This window comes from Tachypleus tridentatus, chromosome 10 (assembly GCF_004210375.1).
Source record: "Tachypleus tridentatus isolate NWPU-2018 chromosome 10, ASM421037v1, whole genome shotgun sequence".
NCBI lineage: Eukaryota > Metazoa > Arthropoda > Merostomata > Xiphosura > Limulidae > Tachypleus > Tachypleus tridentatus.
Window position 1 is genome coordinate 154895650 of NC_134834.1, and position 25684 is coordinate 154921333.

Here is a 25684-nt window from a genome sequence, read left to right on the forward strand (position 1 = left end):
CATTCCAATTTTAGCAGGATATTTTCATCATTCTTTTATTATCAAAAAACAATCTCATAACTTATCTCAAACTGACTAACAAACATTTAAATTCTAGAGTTCTCTGCAATCTTACTTTTAAAATGCCTCTTAAAAATACCAATTACTGTAAATTATAACATTCAAAATTCTTCTGAATTCCACTATTAGCAATAATGCCTAAAATGTACTTCAATCCAGCAGTGACTGATATGAAAATGTTTTGTAATCCTGAAAATTCTACAATCCTCAATTCAAGCACTAACAATACTTGTAACTCATAAAACCCACCCTAACTCAACCGTTCAGTGTTAACCCAAATTACAAATTTCTTGCATTAGAGAAATTTCAGATAAAAAACACTAACCATCCAGAAATAAAATAAGCAACAAAAACAAGAGCCTGTTTTAAATAATAATATATATACATATATATTCAAACACAAGTTTATATCAGTGTCAGGTGTCAAAACTAGCAAGTCTGTAGACCCTGCTTAAAACAAGTTCTCTACCAATATCATGCATCAAAACTAACAAGTTTTCAAGCTCCACTTAAAATTTGTATCATATATCCAATCTTGCACTTGTCAGTCACCATCAACAGCTTTATATAACTACAAACAAAATATTTAGGTAGTTAGAAAAAAAAGTGAAGAATTACACAGAAAGTAATTTCATTATCTTTAATGGTTTTGTTGGAAAATATAGACTGAAGTAGAGATTCAGCTTTATAATAGAATGACAAATCATTACAAAAAATACATAAAATGAAAAATAACATGCAGAAATTAATATCATACACTGAAAAAAGTATTTAGGCACCATTATTTTAGCATTTTGTGTGTCAACCCTTTGTTTCCTTCACAACTTCAAAGCCTTTATTTTTTTGTTTTTAATTTTGAAATTGGTTCCTAACATTTTTTTTTTCAAAGATATTCATTTTTCAACACACACATCTTCCGAGTTCTGCAATCAACTTTGGTTTCTTTCTTGACAACATAGTAGCCTTCAAATCAATCCATAACATCTTTATGAGATTCAAGTCCAAGAGCTGAGGTGACCATACTATATCTGTAATCATCTTTTCAGAAATTCTGCTGCAGACTTTGCAGAATACTTAGGGCCACGATCCTGCTGGAATATAAACATCCATCCACTAAGCCTTCTAACACTTAGAAACAGATGAGAATTTATTAATATGTTGCAACATTCATATTGCAACAGGCCATGATCCTGCTGGAATATAAACATCCATCCACTAAGCCTTCTAACACTTAGAAACAGATGAGAATTTATTAATATGTTGCAACATTCATTGGCCCTTCTACAGTACAAAGGTTGCCAGTACTCAAGGAACAAAAGTAAGTCCAGACCATCACACAATGAACATTTCAAAACATTCTTCTCTTCTCATTCTCCAAACACTTGGTTGCTTTCTTAGTGAAAAAACAAACAAACTTCTAATTTGGATTTTGACTATAAACTTTCAATGGAAAACTTTAATTGCTTTCTTTGATGTATTGATTTTAAGAAAGTTTAACAGTTTGATTTTTGTCCATGGGCATTTATACTGTTAAGGTATTCTTGGACTGGTAGCCTGTATATTTCTTTCTTTTTTTTTCAGTTCTTCTAATAAATTTTGTAGGATTTTTGCTTGGTTTCCCACAGTGTAGTTGCAGTAGTTCCAGTTCTCCTGTGTTTGTCAATAATGGTACAAAAAATGCATTTGAATAAAATGAGCCTTTATTTTAGTTCTCTGATAGTTTTTTCTTTCCTTTGTGTAACTGTATTTACTGAAATTTTGAGATCATTTCTGTATTCTTATTACCTATTTATTTATCATACAATTATTGTCAGCTGTTGGTTTTCAACATAATAACTGTAATAATTAACAAAGAATGGCTTCATTCAAAATATGTTGATTGCCCTAATACTTTTGTCAAAGTAGAAATTAATTTTTGCATGTTATTTTTGATTTCATGCATACTGTATGGTAATTTATTGATTTATTATAAAGTTTAATCTCCACTTTAACTTATATTTTCCAGTAAAACATAGAAATGATAGATTATTTGTTTGTTAGTTTTTGAATTTTGCACAAAGCTACATGAGGGCTATCTGTGCTAGCCTTCCTTAATTTAGCAGTGTAAGGATAGAGGGAAGGCAACTAGTTATCACCACCCACCACCAACTCTTGGGTAACTTTTTTACCAACAAAAAGTGTGTTTAACTGTCACATTATAATGCCCTCATATCTCAAAGGGTGAGCAAGTTTGGTGTGATGGGGATTCGAACCCACGACTCTCAAATTGCAAGTTGAACATCTTAACCACCTGGCCATACCAGGCCAGAAGTGAAGTAACTTTCTTTGTGTCTTTCTTTAACTGCTTAAATATTTTTATCAGAAATCATACTCTAAACTAATACACTTTTTACAATTCTCTACCCAACTTTACATCTTAAGCTAACCAAACCCTTATAGGTCCTCTTCAATTTCCTACCTTAACCTTTTTCCAATGGGTCATAGGTCAAAGGCCATGTCATCGCATTTGTTCACTTGCGTTCAAAATTGTATTGAACTACTATTTTATGAATTTATGCCATTAAGTATGGAATCAAAGTCCAGATTACATATGAGTTAGTTTTTTAATTTAAAAGTAATTAGAAGAACAAATTCTAATATACATTTTAATGAGTCACATGGCATGTTGAATGCAGCACTCTTTAAAATTAGATGTTTGTGATGCCAAAATACTAAGTCTATATTTTCATACAAATTAGGAACTGAAATTACTAATATTATCAAGCTACAATATAAAACAAGAACTTCATATCTTTTTTATTTTGCTGAGATATGGCTTATGTACTGTATTAAACAGAGTTCATCTTTTTCCATTTCCAAAAAAATATGGAACACTGAGCATGCTAAAGATGCAACCTACCTCATTATTCACTATATGACATGTGAATAACAAATAAACACCTTAAAATGTCCCAAGAGTGATTTTCTCAGCCATTTTAATCTTTGCTACCACATTCTTTCAGTCCAATATTTCTATTAGATGGGATGTGTCTTTAGACTGCTCAAAGTTCCATATATTTGTAAATCTAAATACACCTTAGTTACTTAGCTTAATAAATTACAGTGGAAGTCTATGGTATCAGTGTCATTATTTATGATTTTTGGTTATTCAGCTGTATATATAAAACAAAAATATGTCTTTATCCTCCACATGCAAAACTGTAAAATGCTTAGTAACGTATGTCCAGCAGCAACCGAATACAAAGGTCATAGCGAGAAGAGATAATTGTTTGCATTACTCCTTGATTTATTGTTCTATATTTAAAGAAAAATAAGTTTAGCAATTTATTTATAAACAGTAATAATGTGACTGTATATTACAAAATGCTAGTCTACTAAAACACAGACAAGACAGGGAAGACTAAATGTCAGTTTTATATTACTGGATATGCAGCATGAGTGCACATGCACAATGTCAATGCAAGTTATGTAGTGTTAGCTAGGCATAACTGGAAGATCAATATAATAAAAATAATAACTCTATATGTAAATATACAACGTTATGAGACTTACGCTACTTAGACTAAACATTTGCATTTTCACTATAATATGTAGTTATTCTACCACAAAAAAAGCATAATTTATATTTATTTTCTAATTTTTTTTATGATGGTTACAAGGATGGTCAAGTGACAGACCCCACAAGTTAGAGTAAAGAAAATAACATAATATAAAATAATATAACATAACAATATAAAATATTACTGAAAACAAATATTTGAAATGTATTTAGGAGGTTTTAGAGATTACACAAGTAATATGAGATTTTTGAGATGAAGAATAGTTTTTTTTATCCATAACATGAAATAACTTTGCACTCAGACAAGTAATAAAACAAACTATATTTTCACGAACAAATCTGTAGTAAAAATATTATATTAAAAATCTGATTTTTTGTATATAAAATACTTGTAACCTTTACTAAAAGTTTACTATATTTTGTGAAGATACACATGCTGTATCAAAGGTCATAGTGTAAATTCTTAATGTGTGCAACTGTGTAGACAAATTAATGTATATTATAATACCAAGACCATAGCAAAAAAGTTAAACAAACTACAGGCTTATATATTAAAAAATGGTTGGTGTGGGTAGAGAAAGCACTAGTAGAGGATTGAACAACATTTCAGTCTTCTTCGGTCATTGTCAGGTTCACTTTCTTTTTGAGCCTGATGATGACCAAAGAAGGTTGAAATGTTGTTTGCTCCTCTACTAGTGCTTTCTCTATCCATACCAGCCATTTTTAAATATATAATTTTCTATACAAGTGGGTTTTCTCATTATCACAAACTACACACTTAAAAGTTGTTCTCAACTCTATGCCTTAACTCATAGCAATCATAATTAGTCCTTTTCAACTTCATACCTTAATCTACCAATTATCTTGTCTTTCTAATCCCTTTATCTTAACTAACAACATCCTTAACTTTATATCCTAAATTCACCAATCCCTTAACCTTTTTACAATGGGTATTCTTTAAAATCCCTTTCTATGCAAGTCATTAAGTTACATTTAAAAGTTAACTCAACAACTTTACAATCAATGTATGTTAATTAAATTACATTATAATATATGTTAAGATTTGAAGTTTTATATAAATTTAGTTTTGTTGTCACATGACCCACATGCTATGAAAAATATCAATTTTTGCACTTTCTATCTTGACTCGGATAATTCTAGCCTGGTAGATGAATGTCTAGACAATATGTACATTTACTCATCTCATTAATACATTTCAATTTTTTAGCTCACTTCTGTTAAAAATAGAAAAAACTTTTTTCAGTCTCTTACAGGTCCCACACCAACCTTCTGTAACATTCCTTGAGCCTTATAAGTTACAATGAAGGAGCTTATTTTACACTAAAAGCCAACAATATTTATTTTGAAAATGGTGCTCAGTTGTTGTCATTACGTTGATGTAAATACCAGTAGTACTGTTGGTTGCTCTGTCCATAATTGTACTTATAGTTGTTTCTTACCTAAATATGTCATAGTTAAAGAGACAATTAAACTGTATTTAGGTTTGACTTTTTATATTTTAGTTAATTGTGTAGTATTGAATAATTGAAAGATTGAAACATTTTAAAATTTATCTCACACATTTTCCCAGTTCTCAAGGCTTACAACCTTGTGCGAGTGTGAGATAATTTTGCCATATTGTTGCACAAGTCTCCCAAAGATACTGTAATATGCCCTGAGGGTATCATGGACTTGCATTAAAATGGATAATAAACAGTAAACAATAGCAAAGAAAAAGCTATTTAAATATAGTATAATTACCCATATAAATATTAGACACCTGGGTTAAGGAAAAAAAAAAAATGTGTGGTTGGCACTAGGGTAAGATACTATCCTCTCAAATGTTTTAGATTCTACATTAACTCAGACATTCGCACTATTCACATGTTCATAGCTTACTGTAACCAGCTTATTACAGCACCCTGAAACATAAAGTCATAACCTCAAAACTCATCTTACCAAACAAACAAGAAAAAAACAATCACAGACCTCCTTGTACATTCAAATTACACCTTAAGGTTAAATAAATTATTTCACAAATGACAACACCCTGTCAAATTTTACCTCTTCTGGAACTTCCTTGGCTGCTGCACCAACATGTATTGCATCATATGGGGCTTCTTCTGGGTAGCCTTTCCTTCCATCACCAACTGAAATTGTTCATAAACATTCAGAAATGTTCTTGTTTATTACAGATGTTAATAACACTATATCTGTGTAGTAAATAAGATGGTAATAAGTCTTAATAATTAGTATCTATTTCACATTACTTGTTTTGTAGTAAATGAAATGCATAAAAATTGCCAGAAATATTCAATTTATTATTACTGTTTAGTTTATATATTGACAGTGAATAAAAAGCACTGTTTAGAAATAAATGAAAGGACTTTGTAACATATGATACAAAATGTCATGTAATACAGTGATTCTTACTTTTTAGTATTAATTAGCTTTATGCTGCTATTTTACATTTGTTATTTATATGTATAGGTTGTAAGTACTGAGTTACTAACTAAAACACATGATTAATGTCTACAATGACAATTCATCAATCAAACTGAAAAATTACTGTACATTACTCTGTAATTTCCAATTTTTTCCCACAAAAGCCTTAATGAAATGACAATTATTTCAGTATTTTTCTAATTAACTGCTCCAGTAGCAGTTATAATACCATGATCCCAACATTCTTTGTAGATTACTATGATAATTAAAGTTATAAAGTTAAACAAAACAAAAAGATCAGGATTTTTTTTTCCAATAATTTAATCCTTTAAATACTTTAGGCTTGTCTTCAGCATTCAATCTCAAAACAATGTCATTAATAAGACCATCTTTCATATAAAAGTTTTAATTTTCCTGTACAGGTAGTGTTGTCTGGTGCTGCCCTTCATATGCAAATTTTTCTTTATACATGCCACAAACCTTATGCTCCCACCATTCCAACATGTGTTGCATGTAAATCATCATGTGTAACTTCACCAACAGAAGCATGACATATGTGACTCCCTCTATACACTTCTAGGGAACTATCACTTCTAGATTTTGCAGAAGATGTAAGCACTGAAGAAAAGTGGGGAGGAAGAGTGAGAAGTACCTATTGGAAATACATTTTTAGTACCGGAAAATTATAACTTCTGATATTGTACTTCTCTCCTCTCACAGGATTAGCTAGGATCCCACACTGATAGGTGACAGATCAATGTGATGAAATGACAGAAGTATTCCCCAAAAGCATCTGAAGAATATCTCTGGAAGTATACTTATCACCCATCTGTGAAATGTGCAGGAGATAAGGGCAGAAAAAGAGAGGAGCATATCAAGTGGGAGAGAATGATGACATCCTAACCATGTAAATATATATGCAACTTAATACCATAAAGTATAAATTTAGGTAAAACAATGGATGTGCCCCTAGGTGTAGAGAGGCTAGGTAATGATGAACTCTTCTTGATTAGTCAACTCCATCCAAAAGTCATGTTGCAGAGAACCAGCATCAACACAGGGTTAGGATGAGGATCATAACATCTTCAATTTAAGTTCAAGAGAGAGGAGGGAATCTAGAACCACTCTAACTCCTGAGCATAAAGCATGTTAGCTTTCATCTTTGGACCTGACATCCAGTACTAAAAGGATGTCTTTATAATATAAATCAATTCCCATAACAATGAAACTGACCTGAACCATTTGAAAAGCAATAACATCACTGGAATAAGATACAAAAGGAGATAGCAAAAATGACAGAACCAAAACAGTCCCCTTTGCTTCCACTGACTCATAACACAGAAGGAGTACGATCAAGAGGAATATAGACAACCATGTACATGTATAAGGACTTATGTTGATTGAATGTGCTCTAACTCCTAAACCTAGTCATAGGATACCGACATCCATACAGGAGTAGGATAAGAGCTCCCAATCAATATAGCTAACTGTAATTTGATGTCTCATTCCTTTGGGAATGTATACTGCATATTGAAGGACAACATGTAATCTCCATCCAGAGGACACCACCTTCCTATTGTGGACTGAATGGTTATAGCTATCTTTGTGTGAAACCCATTCAGGAGAGTGCCTCCACAGTCGACCACCTCAGTGGCTTCGAACATGAAAGTGGTAAAGACGTTTACACTCTACTAGAAGAAAGGAGCATGAGATTGCAGAGGAGGGTCCTGAGGAATGTAATTATCTGAGACAGTATAATGGGTGACAATTAAACCCTGTTTTAAAAAGCAGATCATACCAATTTATTCAACATAGGGTAACTATTCTCTTCTGCTTTACCCATGCAGTCTATGGGTGGTATGGTCCAAAATGGGTGAGTTTATGAAGCCTTTATATAGTGAAGTTATTCACTTACAAGCTACCTGGTGGAACATCCCATCTCAACAGTTTGTACTTTGAAGCCATGGAAGATGAAGCACAAGTTAACATGGCTGTACAGTGCAAATTTCAAGTTGATGAATATCTGGACAGGTACCACTCACTACAGAGTGGGATTCATATAATGAGTAAACAAAGCAAGAGCCCCTGAAAGAAAAATAAAAAATGTGAATATAAACTCACTCATTGAAAGTCACACTGAAGCCTGAAGAATGACTACAGGTGGAAGACAAAAAACCCAAAGAAGAAATGGTGTAGATAATGGGAGATGAATGTATTAAGTGTAGCCCATGTGCCTAACTGTAGAACTTCTTCCAATGGCCAATGAAGATGAGATGCAAGGGAAAAGATGAAGTGTTGAATCTGGTTGAAGACAAATGGAACAAATTCAGAAAGAAGACAAGAAAGAATAAGCCAATCTAATTAAAAGTTTTAACCCAACTGACGAGGGTAAAAAGAAGGAAAGATCCTGAATAGAGAAAGAATTGGGAATGAGTATCATGGAAGGAAGCCATGTAGGTAATATAGCAATGACAAGTACAAACTACACAAAAATATGTTCAGATTAAAATGATGATAAAGATGTAAAATAAAAGGAAGAGAAATAAGCAAAAATGAAAAGTTACACTCCAAAGCCATTGAAGCCTTTAAGATGAAAGAACAATCTAGATAAATGAGGAGACAGGTTGAGTGGTATGGTAAAGTGTATGTGAATCATCAATGGCAAACAAATCAGACATTCAACATCCACAGGCTAAGAGAAGGAGATGCATTTTAAGAGAAAGGTGAGACATGGAGCATGAAGAATGTGGTTCAAACAGAGGTAAATTGAGGGAATGAAGGATCATGTTAATATCCCAGTCCAGAAGAATGTACTATCTGGAGGATGATGAGTTCAGACAGAACACATTAAGATGGTAAGTACAGGGGAAGCAAAAACTCAATGGTATTAGCAAAAATAAAAGTTATGGGATAAGGCAACCCTAGAGCAAGAAGACTGAAGACCCCTAATCACAAAACCATGTGTGAAACTCTGCCACTTAAGCCACAGTAAGTCATTCAGTGGGAAATCCCTGAGTTGCAGACCAACTGTGGTACACTTTGCACTTGTGCTGATACACCTCCATTGAAGGACGTATGGTATGAGCTAAAAGGAAAGTTACTTGATGGAAGAAGCCTGATCTCCTCTTCAAGGACAAAGTGAAAACCAGGCATAAAAATGAAGGGTGTGAATGACTGTATGTAGAACTTGCAATCAGGGTGGATGAAAAAAGGAAAAAGACAAATGAAGAGGTACTGAGGGGAATTGTTGCAGTTGTTGTAACTATAGGAATCATGGCTAAGCTAGTCAAAATGAAGAAACCAGAAAGACTCAACATGCAGTGAGATCACCCAATGAAGTAATCAGGTAGGAGGACAAACATAAAGAAATTTGTGGACCAACCCTGGCTGAAGGCATTGATAGCTAAAGCCTGAAGATGAGGTATTGAGGACCTAAAGACAGGTAACTTGTGATTGAGGTATGTGGAATATACAAGTATGTGAAAAAATCTCATTAACTGCAAAGTCACTGGGAAATGAGGGGATCTAGAGACAATTCCATCATATATTTGATCTGGGTGGGAAAAAAAGATCTACTACAAGATTGAAAGCACCAAATAAGATGAATGTGGTGCATGTGGACCTAATATAGTAAATCCAAAGTTAAAAACAAAGATTTCTTGACTGGGTGATGCCTTGGTGATTGGTATGTGCTACTACCATAGAATTGTTGGAATGAATCACATTCAGCTAATGTCTGGTAAGAGGAAGGAAGTAATTCAAAGCCTGGTGTACCATGAGAAGCTTGAGGGCACTAATAAGCAATGACCTGAAGCCTCCTGGTGATTGATCCATGTGCCCCAGCCCTGAAGGGATGAATGTATGAAAATATGTAAATTCGGACAAAGAATAGAAAGTGAAATGAATGCCTGCTGATACATGGGTCTTGTCCAACACTAATGTAAGTTGTCCATCAAAGTAGAATGAAGGGTAATGGGAGCTGACAAGGGATCCTGAGCAAGATTCCATTGATTGTGAAGAGCCATTGAAGGGATTGCATATGTAAACAACCAAGGGGAAACAGTGACATTATGGATGACAAAGAAAAAGGGACAGGTAATGGCTGGAAAGGAGAAGAAAGGGAAATGGTAACAGGTGCCATATTGGGCTCTGACTGAAACATATGGGAAACAAAGTTGAACAGAGTAGACTATTATTGTATTGATACAACCCAGGATTCCAAAGACTCAGGGATTGTATTGAAGAGGTATCACCACAGAAATGGGGCCATACATAAGTCCCAAAAATAAGATGAGAGTAAACAAACATAAGTTAAGGCTGCATCATGACCTAGAAGGTGCCAACAACAGAAAAACCACATGTAAAGCCAAATCCGAAAGATGACAAACAAGTCAATGCAAAGGAAAGAAAGGAGATGATGTTCCCAGAAAATCTCTTAAGATTTCAGTGGAGAGCCTCATTGAGATAAAAGATAGTAGAGAGATACCATAAAAGTTGAGAATGTAAGATGATGGTACGAAAATTTGGCACAGATCAGACTGACAGGAGATTCAGGGGCTGCTTCCCAAACAGGCAAATGGAACATAGCAATTGCTGGTCCAGAAAAGGACAGTCTGCAAGGGCAAATTGATATGAAGCCCATGAGGAGGCAAGTCATGCTAATACCATCACTTAATTTTGAGGCTAATTGGTCAGCATATACTCAAATATTTTGGAAGGGGTAAAACAAGTAGGGATGGAATGATTGGTCTCATGTAGCAAAGAAGGGCACAATTTAAAGGAAATATTTCAGGCTTAACTGAGAAGGAATTGCAAAAAAGGGAGATGTAAATAGGCAATCTAAGTCTTCATCCACTGGAACAGGCTCATCTTGTTCACAAAAATATGGGGCAAGGTTTAGAGGCAGAGGTTAACCCATTTAATGTTCAATCTTCTGGTGAATAAACATGGATAAATCCCTCACTGGGTTGCTGGCAGCCTGAGATATAACACTAGTCACATGTGTTGTGACCTCAAAGTTGGAACACAAATTTTGGAATCCATAAAGAGGAAGAGACAACCAATAATTAAAAGTATAAGTAACACACATATAATAACCTGGAATTAAAGCAAAGTTAAGAAACAGTCTTAATAGAGACTAGAAGTGAAAAGGAAGACTACTTCATAAGTATACTAAAGATCAATGTGAAACTTAAAGAAAAAAGGAACACATTCAAGCATAAGTGTTACCAAATGAGAAGTGATAATTTGATAGATGTATAAAGAGAGAGTCACAAAAGTCACATATGTCATGCTCCTTTTAGTGGAGAAATGACACATGATGATTTACATAAGAAACATAGTAGAATCATTTGATTCCAACAGGTAGGAGTAGAAGGTGTGTGGCATGTGTAAAGAAAAGAACCTGAAACATAGAGGGCAGCACTGGATGAGAACAGCTAATCTTGTGAGAGGAAGAAGTACTGTATCAAAAACACGACACACTGGTACATTCCCTTCTTACACAAATGTAATATTGCAGAAATGGTACATAACTAGCAATGAAACTGGGTGTAAGATAAACCAATAAAAATAAACATTTAGATATTCTGCATACCTAATAACTTTCTATATAGCAAAATGTTACTCAGTAAATGAAAATAATATTTCAGAAAGTGCAGATACTCTGTTAGGAAGGTTTAATGGATGCTTATCCTGGAAAAGTTTTTAAAAGTGAAGTGCTTTTGGTGCATTTTAGGAAAATAATTCAGTAGTTAAAAAACACAATACATTCATAATAATAAAATATATAGTTTTGATGTGTTATAACTGGATTTATATTTCAATTTGTATGACTTGATGGCAATCAAATTGGCACCTGCTTTTTGAAATATATTCTGTAATTATATAAACTTCTGATGCTGATAACTTCAGTTGTTTATATATAATCATAACATCTGCAATAGTTAACAAAATGGTTACAGCTAACTGTTTAACTTAATTTGTTGTATACAGTGAGTTGAGTATACAAACTAAGGAGAAACAGAGCTTTGCATTTTAAAAAAAAATTAAATGGAGTTTTAACAAAAATTTCTTGTAAAACTAATGGAAATTAATGACTAAAAACCAAATGGTAACTAGTCAAAATTGTAGTTTTGAAAGTGGTGGTGAAAATTCAAAATTATATCCAATATTCAAACCAACTGTATATGAAAAAAATATTTTTAAAATATTAATTACCATCCAATTCCTGTTACTTGTATAAAATAACTTCCATATACATTTAAAAATGTAAGTTAAACAACACAGTATAATGGACTATTGTGATTTAGTAATATGTAATTTATTTCTGTTACCCCACTGCTCTAAGGGGTGCATAATAATTATCAGTAAGTATATTATCATTAATAGTTCCATATATATCTTTTTGTTATAAATAATACTTTCTCTCTTATAAAACAGACATGCACATCAATAATAAAACCTTTGTTACCTTGTATAAAAACCTCATATTTTTAATACAGTTTGCTTCACTGCAATATACAAAAGGCATTTTCCTGCACACTAAAGGTAATATTGTACAGCACATATGCTCATTTATTTGCAAACTTGTATTTGTGAGTTGGGTACAAACAAGATATTGCATTCAAATCTTCCATAGCCCACTCATTACTACTTGATCCAACTAAGTTCATATCAAAACCAGAAAGAAAATTAATAAGTGCTTTTCTACAATCAATTTTAAAGGAATCATCCATCCAAACAAACTTTTAAACCACCACAAAATGAAACAATTACTACATTTCCTTCTTGTTTTCTATGGTGCTACATTCTTAACAGATAAAATCTGTCATACTACCAATATGAGTATGCAAAACTGCATCAAAACAAATTATTGAACACACATTATAACTACTTTCACTTGTTGATTCAATTAATTTTTTATTAATTTTACATCATTAGGATAATTCAACAAATCAATTAATTCATTAATTTTACCTCATTAAGTTACATTAGTGAGTGAAATAATATATTAGTTGTAAAGCTTGGTGACTGAACTACTCATAATATTGTCAGCATGGAGACTGTTATTATAACTTATATAAATGAATTTCATTTTAAAAAAAACTTGGGTCACTGAATTTATTTTATACTGATGATTAGACTAACAAAATTAGTCCCCAATTACCTTTTTTAAATGAGCAAGATATTTGTGGTGATAGAAATAACATACTTATTTTTCAATACTAGGTGGATAGATTTCTGTGAACATACTTTATTTTATTTGGCAACCAGTTTCAATTCCACTTACTTTTTAGAAATAAAAAATTTATTCACTAACTTTTTTCTTTCTTAGTTTTCCCATCCAAGTGCCTTCCTCAGTCTTTTATTCCCCACTTAATTGCCCTTGGTGATATCTGTCACATGATACTCTTTACCTATGTCAATGCACCCTCTATCCTGGTACTATATATAAACACTTCATTAGGATAATACTATCATTTCTTCAAGACTAACCCATTCTGCAGTCTTTAACACTGGCTCTTGGTGGAAAGGAAGGGGCAAGAGTGTGTGAGAGAAGGCAAGTTTGATTTACAAAAATGTTAAATTCCAAAACAGTTAAAATCCTGCACTGATAAAGTGAGGGGGAGGGCAATGAGGGTATTATCCATATAGAAAATGTCTGTACAGATAATAGATGTGCCAATAGAAGACTGCTACCCTAATGAGGGAACTACACTGCATCCAGAACAGGTCTACAGCAATTTATGTGTCAGAGAGTCCAACCAGCATCCAACTGGTCAATAAAGTATTGTATGTCTCCATCATACTACAAATAAGATTAATAACAGTCTCAACTGAGGATGACTTCTCCACTCTCCAACTGTTGAGTAATGCTGGATATGATGTGAGATATGAGCAACCTGATTTGCATCTATGCCAGAGATAATAAGTCAAATCCATGTCACATATTGGCTTGCCCAATGAAAACATTTCTTTTTTTACAAAAATCAACTAGGTAAGAGAAGAATGCTCAAAGTATCTGTAATGATCGTAGTACAGAGAAAACTATCAGTGAACCCTTTGTTAAGAAAAAGTAAGGTGTCTATATACAATACCAGGATAGAAGACATGAAAATACTACAGCCCACATTGCACATATTTTATAGGATTATCTCAACCAGAAGAAAATTACAAGATTGCTGTGGCCAACAAAGTTTCCAATTTGTAATCACATGGGAAATGTTAGGCAGAACTGAGCCAGAAAGATACTAGCCATGATCCTAAATAGCTATTATAGCACCATCTAGTGGCAAGATGGGATGAAATCACAATGAATCACATTAATAATCTCATTGACAGCATGCAACTTCACCTTGTGGAGGTTATTAGAGCATGAGGAGGACTAACCAAGTACTGAATGTGTAATATGAACTGATATAAGGTTATAGATGCTATTTATAATAACTTGATGTTATACTTTGACATTGTATATGTTTTGGTAAGGTTATGTTGTGATCGGTGAAATGCTTACCTACACACCTTTGTACATGTGTCTGATAAAATTATTTGTTATTCTAATAAATCAGTTATAAAGTTCATAGAACCTGTTTCATTATACGAGTTACATATGTAGATATTTAAAATAACATACATTTTTCAGTTTGACAGTGCTAAGTGCATTTGTATTCCATCTAAATAATAACGATCTTATTTCTTACAATATATACACATATTTTGGCTAAGATGGTACTTTAATTTCAACATTTTATGTGAAATAATAATTGCATTTTTTAAATTTCTTGTAAAATTACATGAGGGCTATCTTTGAGCCAGCCCCAATTTAGCAGTGAAAGATTAGAGGGAAGGCAGCTAGTTATCACCACCCACTGCCAGCTCTTGGGCTACTCTTTTACCAATGAATAGTAAGATAAAACTTCACATTATGATGCTCCCATGGCTGAAAGAGCAAGCATGTTTGGTAGGACAGGCATTTGAACCCACGACCTTCAAATTTTTTAGTTAAAAATAATAATAAAACACTAAAAAATTACAGAAAATATTTCATTTTCTTTTGTTTCCTTTGATTTCTAAGGAAAAAATAAGAGGAAATAAATTTTGAATCTGGAAAAGTCAGACAAATCTCCATTTGAGGCATGTATTTCTCCAATAGGATGATAATTGTCATACAGAATGGCAGAGTCTGCAATTTTGCAGGAGTTCAATAAAAGAGCTGATAAATATTTGGAAAGGATAAGGTAAGTACTAGATTTAGTGATGAAGCTTCTGTTTATTTAAGGATGTTGTGAGTTAGAACATCTTTGATGGATCAAAAGGTTCTGTGATGCCCCATAAGTTATCGTTAGAGAAGATAAGTAGTTCACGTATTTTTCATTGATGCCTCTAATTTTCTATTCTTTTATATTTGTGTATATATCTATAATCTGTATTTTATATGGTTTTGTAGTGGAATTATACATACTTCAAACACTTGTATCTAGTTTTCTATTACTATTCACTACAAGTATTTCTGACATGATCCAAGTTTTCTATTATTTTTTACTACAAGTATTTCTGACATGATCCAAGTTTTCTATTATTTTTTACTACAAGTATTTCTGACATGATCCAAGTTTTCTATTATTTTTTACTACAAGTATTTCTGACATGATCCAAGCCATCTAGTCATGCTTCTCTTTCTGATGCAGATAAATTAATGATTTACAATGTTAAATTTGTTGGACTACATATAAAAGATTTTAAACAGATATGAAGCCTTATATAAATTCCAAATTATCACCTCTGGCAGCTTGGAACATGTCAGAAATACTTATTGTGAATAATAATAGAAAACTAGATACAAGTGTTTGAAGTATATATAATTTCACTACAAAGCCATATATTCAGTGCAAATATACATTACAGTGTTGTGTTCTTTGATAGATTTTTTTAGGCAGAGAATTCATGATGAAACTTTGTAGAATGGACAGCAACTGCCTGTTGTGGAGACACAAGTGTAGAGGACAATGTTTCAAAAGTCTTCCAACTTTCGTCTTCAGGTCAGCATGTGTGTGTAAGGTGTTGTTGGTCTTTTATAGTATCCTGGTGGATTGTGGAGAGCATGTTATGATTGGTTGGATTATCACTGTTTCTGTAGATTCAACCAATGGTTATCACAGGTTACTCACCTCTAATCCAGAATCTCTATTTAGTAAAGGGTTAATAGTGTTAATATAAAATGATTCTTTGATTTTTCTTGTCTTCCAGAATTCATCTGTGTCAATGATTCTAGTTTTCTCCCAGTTTATTCTGTGTCTGGTTGATGTGGCATGCTCTGCAATGGCTGAATTTTGTGTTTTCGTGAGTCTTGTACTATCTTTATGTTCTTTTATTCTTGTTTCGAGTTTTCTTCCTGTTTCCCCAATGTATGCTTTGTTGCAGGAACACAGAATTTCATAGATGACGTTTTTGAGATTATATTTGGTAGGTCACTGTTTGTTGTTTACCAAAATGGATTTTAAGGTATTGTACAATTTCCACCAGACTTCTATGTTGAATTTCTTGGCTATGCTTTGGAGTTTTTTGCTGAAATTTTGCAGGTATGGAAGGTAAATGATGGTAGTGACATTCTGATCTTTTATTTCTGTCATGGCCTTCTTCAAGAAGTTTTTAATGAAGAGTTATAAACATTCTGTTTAAAATTCTCTATAATCTTTTGGTATTCTGCTTCAGTGGATGTCTTACAGTAAATATTTTCATACCTGTTCTGTGTGGTAGAACAATCTGTTGAGTTTTGTACGTGATGTTCAATGTTTCCTTAAAATGGAGATAAGATAGGTACTAAGCCGGTAGCCAGTTGACATCAAGGTATATTAGGTTTGTGTACCTTAGGCAGTCCGTAGAACTGAGGAGGAAAATTTTTATTGGATCTTAAATCTTTGGCTAGCTTTTCATTGATTAAGCCTTGTTTCTTTAGTTTGTTCAGTGTTCTATTGATGAGTCTCTCTGTCTTTTCTGTAGGATCATTGATGATCTTTTTATATTGGTGTTTGTCTAGTAACTGTTTGATCTTTATGCCATAATCGTTGACGTCTAGGATGACTATACTGTTTCCTTCATTTGCTGGTAGAATCTTGAAGTTGTTGTCTTGTTTTAGACAGTTCATTGTGCTGCATTCATGTTTAGTGATGTTCAGTTTTGATTTCACAGGACAACTCTAAAAGCTACACATCAAATTCCAGGATATTCTGGTCAGTTTTGACATCACAGACCTATTTACCAATGTTCCAACCTCAGAAACCCTCCACATCACCAGACAATGACTGCTGAATGACAACTCTCTACCACACAGAACAGATATGAAAATAGATGCCATTATGGAACTAACAGCTATTTGCCTACAGTCACCCTATTCCCAATACAACGAGGAATCCTACAAACAAACAGATGGTCTAGCCATGGAATCACCACTCTCTCCAATCCTAGCAGATATTTTCATGGAAGACTTTGAAGAAAGAGCCTTTTCATGCACACCTATAAAACCAAGTTTCTACATAATCTAACATAACCTATGTTATGTTGACAGCAACTTAATTATTTGGCCACACAGTCACGAAAACTTACCAGCCTTCTTAGAAAATCTCAGTTCTATAGACAAAAGAATCCCTTACACCATGGAAATAGAGGAACAAAACAAACAGCTTACTATTTCTTGACATACTCATCAGCAAACAAGCAAGACAAATCACCACAACTGTATACAGAAAATCCACCCACATAAACAGATACCTACACTTCCAGTCCTATCATCCAACCTCAATAAAACATGGTATAATCCAATGCCTAAACAAGAGAACAGAAAACATTTGCAATAAGACACCCATCAAAGCAGAACATCACAAAATCGTAGAGAGTTCTGAACAGAATGGTTGCACCTCCTCCTTCATCAAAAACTCCTTGAAGAAGACCACGACAGAAAGAAAAGATCAGAAAGTCACCACCACTACCACCATTTATCTTCCATACCTGCAAAATTTCTGTGAAATACTCAAATGCATAGCCATGAACTTCAACACAAAAGTCCAGTGGAAATCCTACAATACCTTAAGGTCTATTCTGGTAAACAACAAACAGTAATCTACCAAATAAAATCTCAAAAACATCATCTATGAAATTCAGTATTCCTACAATGAAATATACATTGGAGAAATGGGAAGAAAAATTGTGACAAGAATAAAAGAACATAAAAATAGTACAAGACTCATAAAAACACAAAATTCAGCCATTGCAGAGCACACCACGACAACTGCACAAAGAATAGACTGGAATAAAACTAGAATTATTGACACAGACAAATTATGGAAGACAAGAAAAATCAAAAAATCATTTTATATTAACATTTAAACCTTCACTGAACAGAAATTCTGAATTAGAGATAAGTAACATGTGGCTAACATTGGTTAAATCTACAGGAAATTTCTCCAATCAGAAACAGTAATAATCCAACCAGTCATAACATGCTCTCCACAATCCATGAGGCCACTATAAAAGACCAATCATACACACACACACACACATTGATCTGAAGACGAAAGTTGGAAGACTTTCAAAACGTTGTCCTCTACATTTGTGTCTCTACAACAGGCAGTTGCTGTCCATTCTACAAAGTTTCACTGTGTTGTGTTATTTTCTAATAGATGGAATAAATGCACTGAGCCACAGAGAAATAATAGTCAAAGCAAAAGAAGACATAAAAAGTTACAACTATCTACTTCATTACTGCAACAACATCAACACTACATCATTCAGATTCAATATGTCCAGTATTAACAATTGTTGCTTGAATCTAACAGTAGTGTATTTTTCAGTCCAACCAAGCAATTGCTGCACTAAAGATTATCCTCAAGTTAGCAAAAACATCTTTGTGACGATTTGCCTAAATGACATACAGGTAAATAATTACTCTTTTGTTGAAGTTTGTTTACCTTTTTTTAACAGTTATCTCAAAATATTATTTTTATTTCATATATTTTAAACAATATAATGATGTCTGTGGTATGTCTCTTTTCCATTTTAGCTTAGACAAGTGAACATTTTATGTTCATCTAAAATGTTCATACTTTCTCACACATACATGCAAATGAATGCTTATTTAAGGCTGGCATATAAACTGGTTATGCAGTATTACTAACTCACCAATTTTTTAGTTGCTCAATGTCTTAGGTCATTCCCTTTTAGCATCTCTTAGTTCTCCCATTGAAAATGTTGTTTCAGAGTTTATTATTATGCAGTTTATCTATACTAAGAATATCTGTGAAGTGAAACTTGTAGATGTGTTCTTCATAGTTTTATGTGTGACATGGTTTGTATATACAGTACTGTGCAAAAGTGTTAGAACAAGAGAATATTTTGTCACTATTTCCATGCCATTACATAATGTAAATGTCAACATTATGGTAATGCTTTACTGATCACTTTTGATGAATGAATGAGCCAGGGTGAGAATACTCATAATTCTTTAGAATTCCCATATACTTCTTCCAAAGGTATGTCACAATGGTTCTACTTGAATGAACATACTGAACAAATTTATGGTCTGAAATAACTGTCACAGTACCCCATACAGTGTCTTAAACTGTATAGAAAGAATTTACGAAAAAGGTAATATATGGTATCAGTATATGTTGGAAGAAATCAATTTAATAATGCTCCATAAATAAACCTTCATATAAACAGTGTTTAACACTATACATTAAGAGTTGTCTTTCCATGGCCTGAAATACATAGAGAATTGTCAGTAGAACAAAAGGTCTGCATAAGAGCTTCACATGATGCTGGATGGACTCTTCAACATATTGCTGGATATTTGAAATGCTCCTCAAACACACCTTAGTTCCAGAGACCAAGAAAGTAAACTTCAAAAACAGGAAAGAAAGAGGCAAAACATCTGAACTCAATGATACTGATGTTAAGTATTGTTAATTATGCAGCCTATGGAACAGAAGGAAGACTGCCACTGATCTCAAGCATGAGATAAATGACTATGTACAAAATGACAGAAAATTGTCCAGAACTACAATGTTAAGAAGACTCAATGAGAATGGAATGTGTGGTTGTGTGGCAGTTATAAAGGGGAGGCAGTGTGATGGTTTGGGAGTGTTTTTCTGTTGGGGTGACAGAAGATATTGGCAAAAAAGATGGAACAATGGACCAGCACAAGTACTATATAATAGTAATCTTTCATGGTGTACTCAGTGGTTTGTATATTAGTTGCAAAGGATTCTACTACCAAGAGGATAATGACCCAAAACACTCATCCAACCAATGCAGAAATTACTTACCTAAGAAAGAACTACTAGTGTCATTCAAATGATGCAACAACTGCCACAGAGCCCCAATCTCAACCTAATTGCACAAATATGGGACTTGATAGATCAAACACTTGACAAACTAAAAGTTACTTCTAAACAAATTTTATAGGAGTGTATTAAAAACAACTAGAGTAAAATTCCAAAGGACACTTTGATTAAATATATTGTAACAATGTTTGAAAGAATGTCTGCAGTTATTAAAGTAACAGGGACACACACAAGGTATTAAATGTTTTCTGAACTCAAACACTTTCACTGAGTTTCTGTGGTATTAAATATGAAGGTTAATAAAATTTTGCCCCTAAAGATGAAAGGTCCACCTTTCGAAAGCTCTTGGATTATATGGTTTCTATTTCATTTTTATCAAATCATAGACAGAGTAACACATAAGCAGATTAAAACAAAAAATAATACTGTAAGAGAAATTTTATTTTTTACTGCTATTTTATTTCATTAAAAAAATTTAACATTAATGAACAAGTAAAAACTCAGCTGAATAATGCTTAATCTCTTTTCATTTGCTCAGTAAGACAAATAGGAATTTTGAACTACTTGCATACATCAAACATTCTTTTATCCTGAGCAAGTGGGCAAACATTAATGTTAAGAATTGGTAAAGTAGCTTCTTAAATATCCAGACTATAAACTTCAAAATGTAAAAAAATGCACAAACAGGATGTACTGTTTGTATTTTTATCATGTGTATTTATTTCATGAATTATGATTTAATTACAAAAATGTTCAGTATGCATTAATAACTTATGTTTCGTAAAAATGACTGGATACTTATAAAGTAACAAACGAGAACAAGAAATGAACACAAGTATGTTGATGTGAAGCTACTCCTCCAAATATTCTAAAATGCTAAAAATATTTTAAAATTATTTATCTTTAAAATAGCTTGTTTTTCACTTTATTAAAAACTACATAAATTTCTGCAGTACAAAATTTAATATACACTTACCAATCAATTTGATATTTCCAGATTCAATTAAACCAGGTTGATCTTTTTTAATGTTGGCAATGGACAAGTTCACTAGCTCATCAATATGGTCAATTCCAACAGCTAAACCATTCTTCCCCACCTAAAGCATAAGTTTTTCAAGGTCTACTGAATGCTCAATAAAAAATAATTTGTCATTACAAGTATCAAAACTAATTGTTTTAAGTTCTAAATTTCTCATTAAAAAAAACACACACACACTCAAAAACTGTTTATAACGTAGCAATAAAATTAATATTTATCAAAAATTAAACACCTACAAAATTGTTAATCTATGTTATTTTTTAGTTAACAAAAGTACTTTTCTATAGACAAATTTTGATGGTAGAAAATGTATATTCTTTAAGTGATTATTAGCACAGTAAAGGTATTATGTGGTATAAATGCACAAATAAAAGTGCATATTTCTGAGCAAATGATAAAGTTGTATTTATTTACATACCTTTGACAACAAAGATTCAATGAAAAATACCTTTTATCTATGGTATTCTTTTAATAGAAAATAAAGAACACAAGTGAAAAAGTACACTATAATCTTTGCATTTTATACAAATATACTTACTAGTTAAACCTTCAGAAATTATTTGCACTCAACTTGTTGATAAGATGAAAAGAGCAGATTTCTTTATACTCTTAATTTACTTCAGTTCTATCTCTCTTGATTAAACAATACTTCATAGTTTATTTGTAAATTTGTGAAAACTGAGCTTTTGTTTGCACTATGGTAAGAGAAAATGTATTATAAATTTTAATTTCATAATTTTCTTATGTTAGACTATCTTGTAGTCCAATGAATACACAAAAGAAGACTGATACAAAGTAAATGCCATTAAGAGATGGATGAGCCACAACATGCCACTTGACTATAAAATATTCTAATGCACTACAAATTAGAGACATTATTTCCAGATATATATTTTGTAGCAGATTTCAACATTTTAACATTGCATGAAGCTGGGCATTTTGAAAACGTTCCACATAATGTAAAATCATGGGTTGAAAAAATCTTCTTCCATACAAAATATACCTTTAAGTGACTAAAACACTAAGTTTTGCTGATTGTAAAAACCTTATAATTGTTTTTAGACATATAGTACACTGAGACTAGACAAAAACAAACTATACAAGTTACACTAAGATGTACAGCAGCATTTAATTTGTGTATTTCATTATCAAGCAGTCAGTCATATGTGTCCTAAACAAAAGACTTGGAAAGATTAACTAAAAGGGCTTAGTAAAAGTGCTTAAAGACACTGAAAAATCAGTTAAAAACAAGTTCTGATCAGAACAGTTAAAGAAGCAGATGACTGTGAAGGTTATCACACATAAAGAAGCATAGTTCTTTCCAAATGTATCTGAAAATGCATTTAAGGTGTAAAAAATGCTTAAAATTAGTTCATTCCATAAGACTAGATATATGTTTTTCTAAAAAAAATATTGAATTGTTTGTATGAGCTCCGAGAAGAGATGGCAAGAGAACTTCAGATTTGGACAGACTGTCACATGGACATAAAACTGTAATATAGTCTAGATTATATTTTAATAAAACTCAGAGACAGTTTTAGTTAAAGATTGTTGGACTATGTTGCAGCAGAAATTGGAACATTAAAGGAGTTTAACATGAGATTGGATGATTGGTTTAAGAGGTTGGAGTGGATACAGGCTAAATTTATGTCATTTGTAGTTGATTAGCAAAAGAAAATGGGATAGCCCTAGTGATCTCTTATTATCTCTTGAAAATGAAATTCTAAAAATTTGTTTACTAACGTTTAATTTATGTATGCTCTCGTGTTTACAAAATACTCAAAGTCTACCCTGTAAAATGTTGCTTTTTTTTACCATCAAAGCCATACAAGCTGTAAGGTAACCACTTCCTGAACCTATATCCAATGCTTTTGCACCATCACAGAGATGTCTTTTGAGCAAATCTAAGGCATAAGCATGCTGAAAAAAAAAAAAGTCATTACCACCAAGTTATTACTGAAAATAAGAAGTTAGAAAGTATATATACACATATACACAGAAGCCTGTAACCAAGTTTTAGGTAATAAATCTCAAAATCAATTAAAACATAAAAATTAACAATCTCATCAGTAAAACCTCTCTTTCATTCAATTTTTCTTCTAAAATTCTAAGTCATCAAAAAAGCACTTACTACCTAAATTCAGCAGTTGTCTTTTATCTTTTTATTCACAGCTCAAATTGTTTTAACTTTTTCAAAGACTTAAGCCATGTAGTTGTCACCAACTTTTAAAAGTTTTATAAGGCAGTGTCAGCTGTATTGCCATCTTCTACAAATGATGTACAAATAAAAGAAAGTACAGAGTAATGATTTTTTTTTCTGGAAGAACTTATCCAAAACAAAGTTGTTCAGTTTTTTTTTTTAACTTTTCTACCTATTAACCCTTTGGCAATGGGCTTGGTATATTATACACTAATTCATATACACATTTGTACACATTAAGCATTTACCGTATAACATTTGATACAGTATGTGTAACTTCACAAAATTTGGCAGACTCTTTATAAAGATTACATGCTTGTTGTATACATAAAATCAGATTTTTTTAATGAAATAATTTTACTAAAGAGTTGTTTGTGAAAATATTCAGTCTGTTTGGTTACTAGTCTGAGTGCAAAGCAATTTCATATTGTGGTTAAAGGACTATTCTTCATCCCCAAAATCTCAAAATATTATTTGTCTAATCTCTAAAACATCCTAAATACATTTTAAACATTTGTTTTCATTAAGACTTTATATTTTACATTACTTTCTATATCCTATGTGGGGACTATCAACCAGCTGACCTCGTAACCACCATAAAGAATTGGAAATATACATTTTTTTTTCATGCTAGAATGACAACATATTATAACATGAAAATACAAATGTTTAGCCTAAGTAGCTTAAGTTTCATAATGTTATATATTTATTATTTTTTATTATATTCACCTTCTATTTGTGCCTAGCTAACATTACATAACTTGCACTGATGAAGTGGAAGTGCACATATGTAACTGTATCCAAAAATATAAAACTGACCTGGTCTTGGCTGTGTTTTACTGGACTAGTATTTTGTATTATATAGTAACATTTAAATTATTATACATTATATATGTATTAGATTATTACTATTTAGAAATAATTATGAAACTTATTTTTCTTAAAATATAGAACAATAAATAATGAAGTAAAGTAAGTAATTATCTCTTCTAGACATGGCCTTTGAACTCGGTTACTGCTGGATATAGGTTGCTAAACCTTTTAAAATGTCACATGTGAAAGATATCAAACAGTTAAATAACCAAAATTCACAAATAAGTATACTGATACCAAAGAATCCAGCTGTAATTTATTAAGCTTAGTAACTAAGCTGTACTTAAGTTTAAAAAAAATATGAAACTTCGAGCAGACTAAAAGCACAACCTACCGCCTTGAAATCTTGAATCAAAAATGTAGTAACCTTTTCATAGTTTAAAATGGCTGAGAAAACCACTAGGGAACATTCTGATCTGCTAATATGTTATTCACATGTCCTACATTATAATAAAAGTATATAAGGGACCATTTCTAAAAATGGAAAAGGTGAATGGGGCCCATTGTGTTTGATTCAGTACATATGCCAAATTTCAGCAAAATAAAAAGAAATAAGGCTCTTATTTTATATTCTTGCTTGTCAATATTGGTGAATTGAGTTCCTAATTTGTACAAAACTATAGACTTAGTATTTTGACATCACAAATATCTAATTTTAACCTGTGCTGCATTAACATACCATGTGACTCACTAAAATCTATATTTAGGTGGGTTCTTTTAATATATTTACTTTTAAATTATGAAATTAACTCATGCACAATATTAAAGTTTAAATTATAATCTAGAATTTGATTCCAAAATTATTGACATAAATTTATAAAATAGTAGTTTAATAAAATTTTGAATGCTAGTTCTCAAACAAGATGACATGAGTTTTGGGCTATAGTCGCAACCATCACAAAAGAGTTAAAGCTAAATATGACTAATGTGTATATAGTGCATATTAAAAAAAAAGAGAAAGAGACTACATGTTTCAAACGTTTCAAAACATAAGAATTAGTCTTTTGCATTAAATTCATTACTTATTGCATCTCCAAAAATTAATATGGTTGCTCTCTTATAACCATTTCTAGTGGTGGTATTTACATATTTGCAGCTAACAATATGCATATAATTACTCTGCACTTGGTATTATCAAATTATTCTTAAATACACTAGGACAAAAATAT

General features: G+C 32.1%; 1 protein-coding gene across 2 annotated transcripts in view; it reads right to left on the bottom strand.

Moving 5' to 3' along the window:
- Positions 1 to 25684, bottom strand: part of LOC143230687 (protein-L-isoaspartate(D-aspartate) O-methyltransferase-like) — a 44192-nt gene that overhangs the window by 3150 nt on the left and 15358 nt on the right. For both annotated transcript variants that reach the window (XM_076464672.1, XM_076464674.1), the window contains exons 4-6: positions 23258 to 23362; positions 21380 to 21500; positions 5684 to 5769 (exon numbers count right to left, since the gene is read on the bottom strand). In XM_076464672.1, coding sequence (XP_076320787.1) covers positions 5684 to 5769; positions 21380 to 21500; positions 23258 to 23362 — 312 coding nt within the window. The remainder of the gene's footprint in view (positions 1 to 5683; positions 5770 to 21379; positions 21501 to 23257; positions 23363 to 25684) is intronic.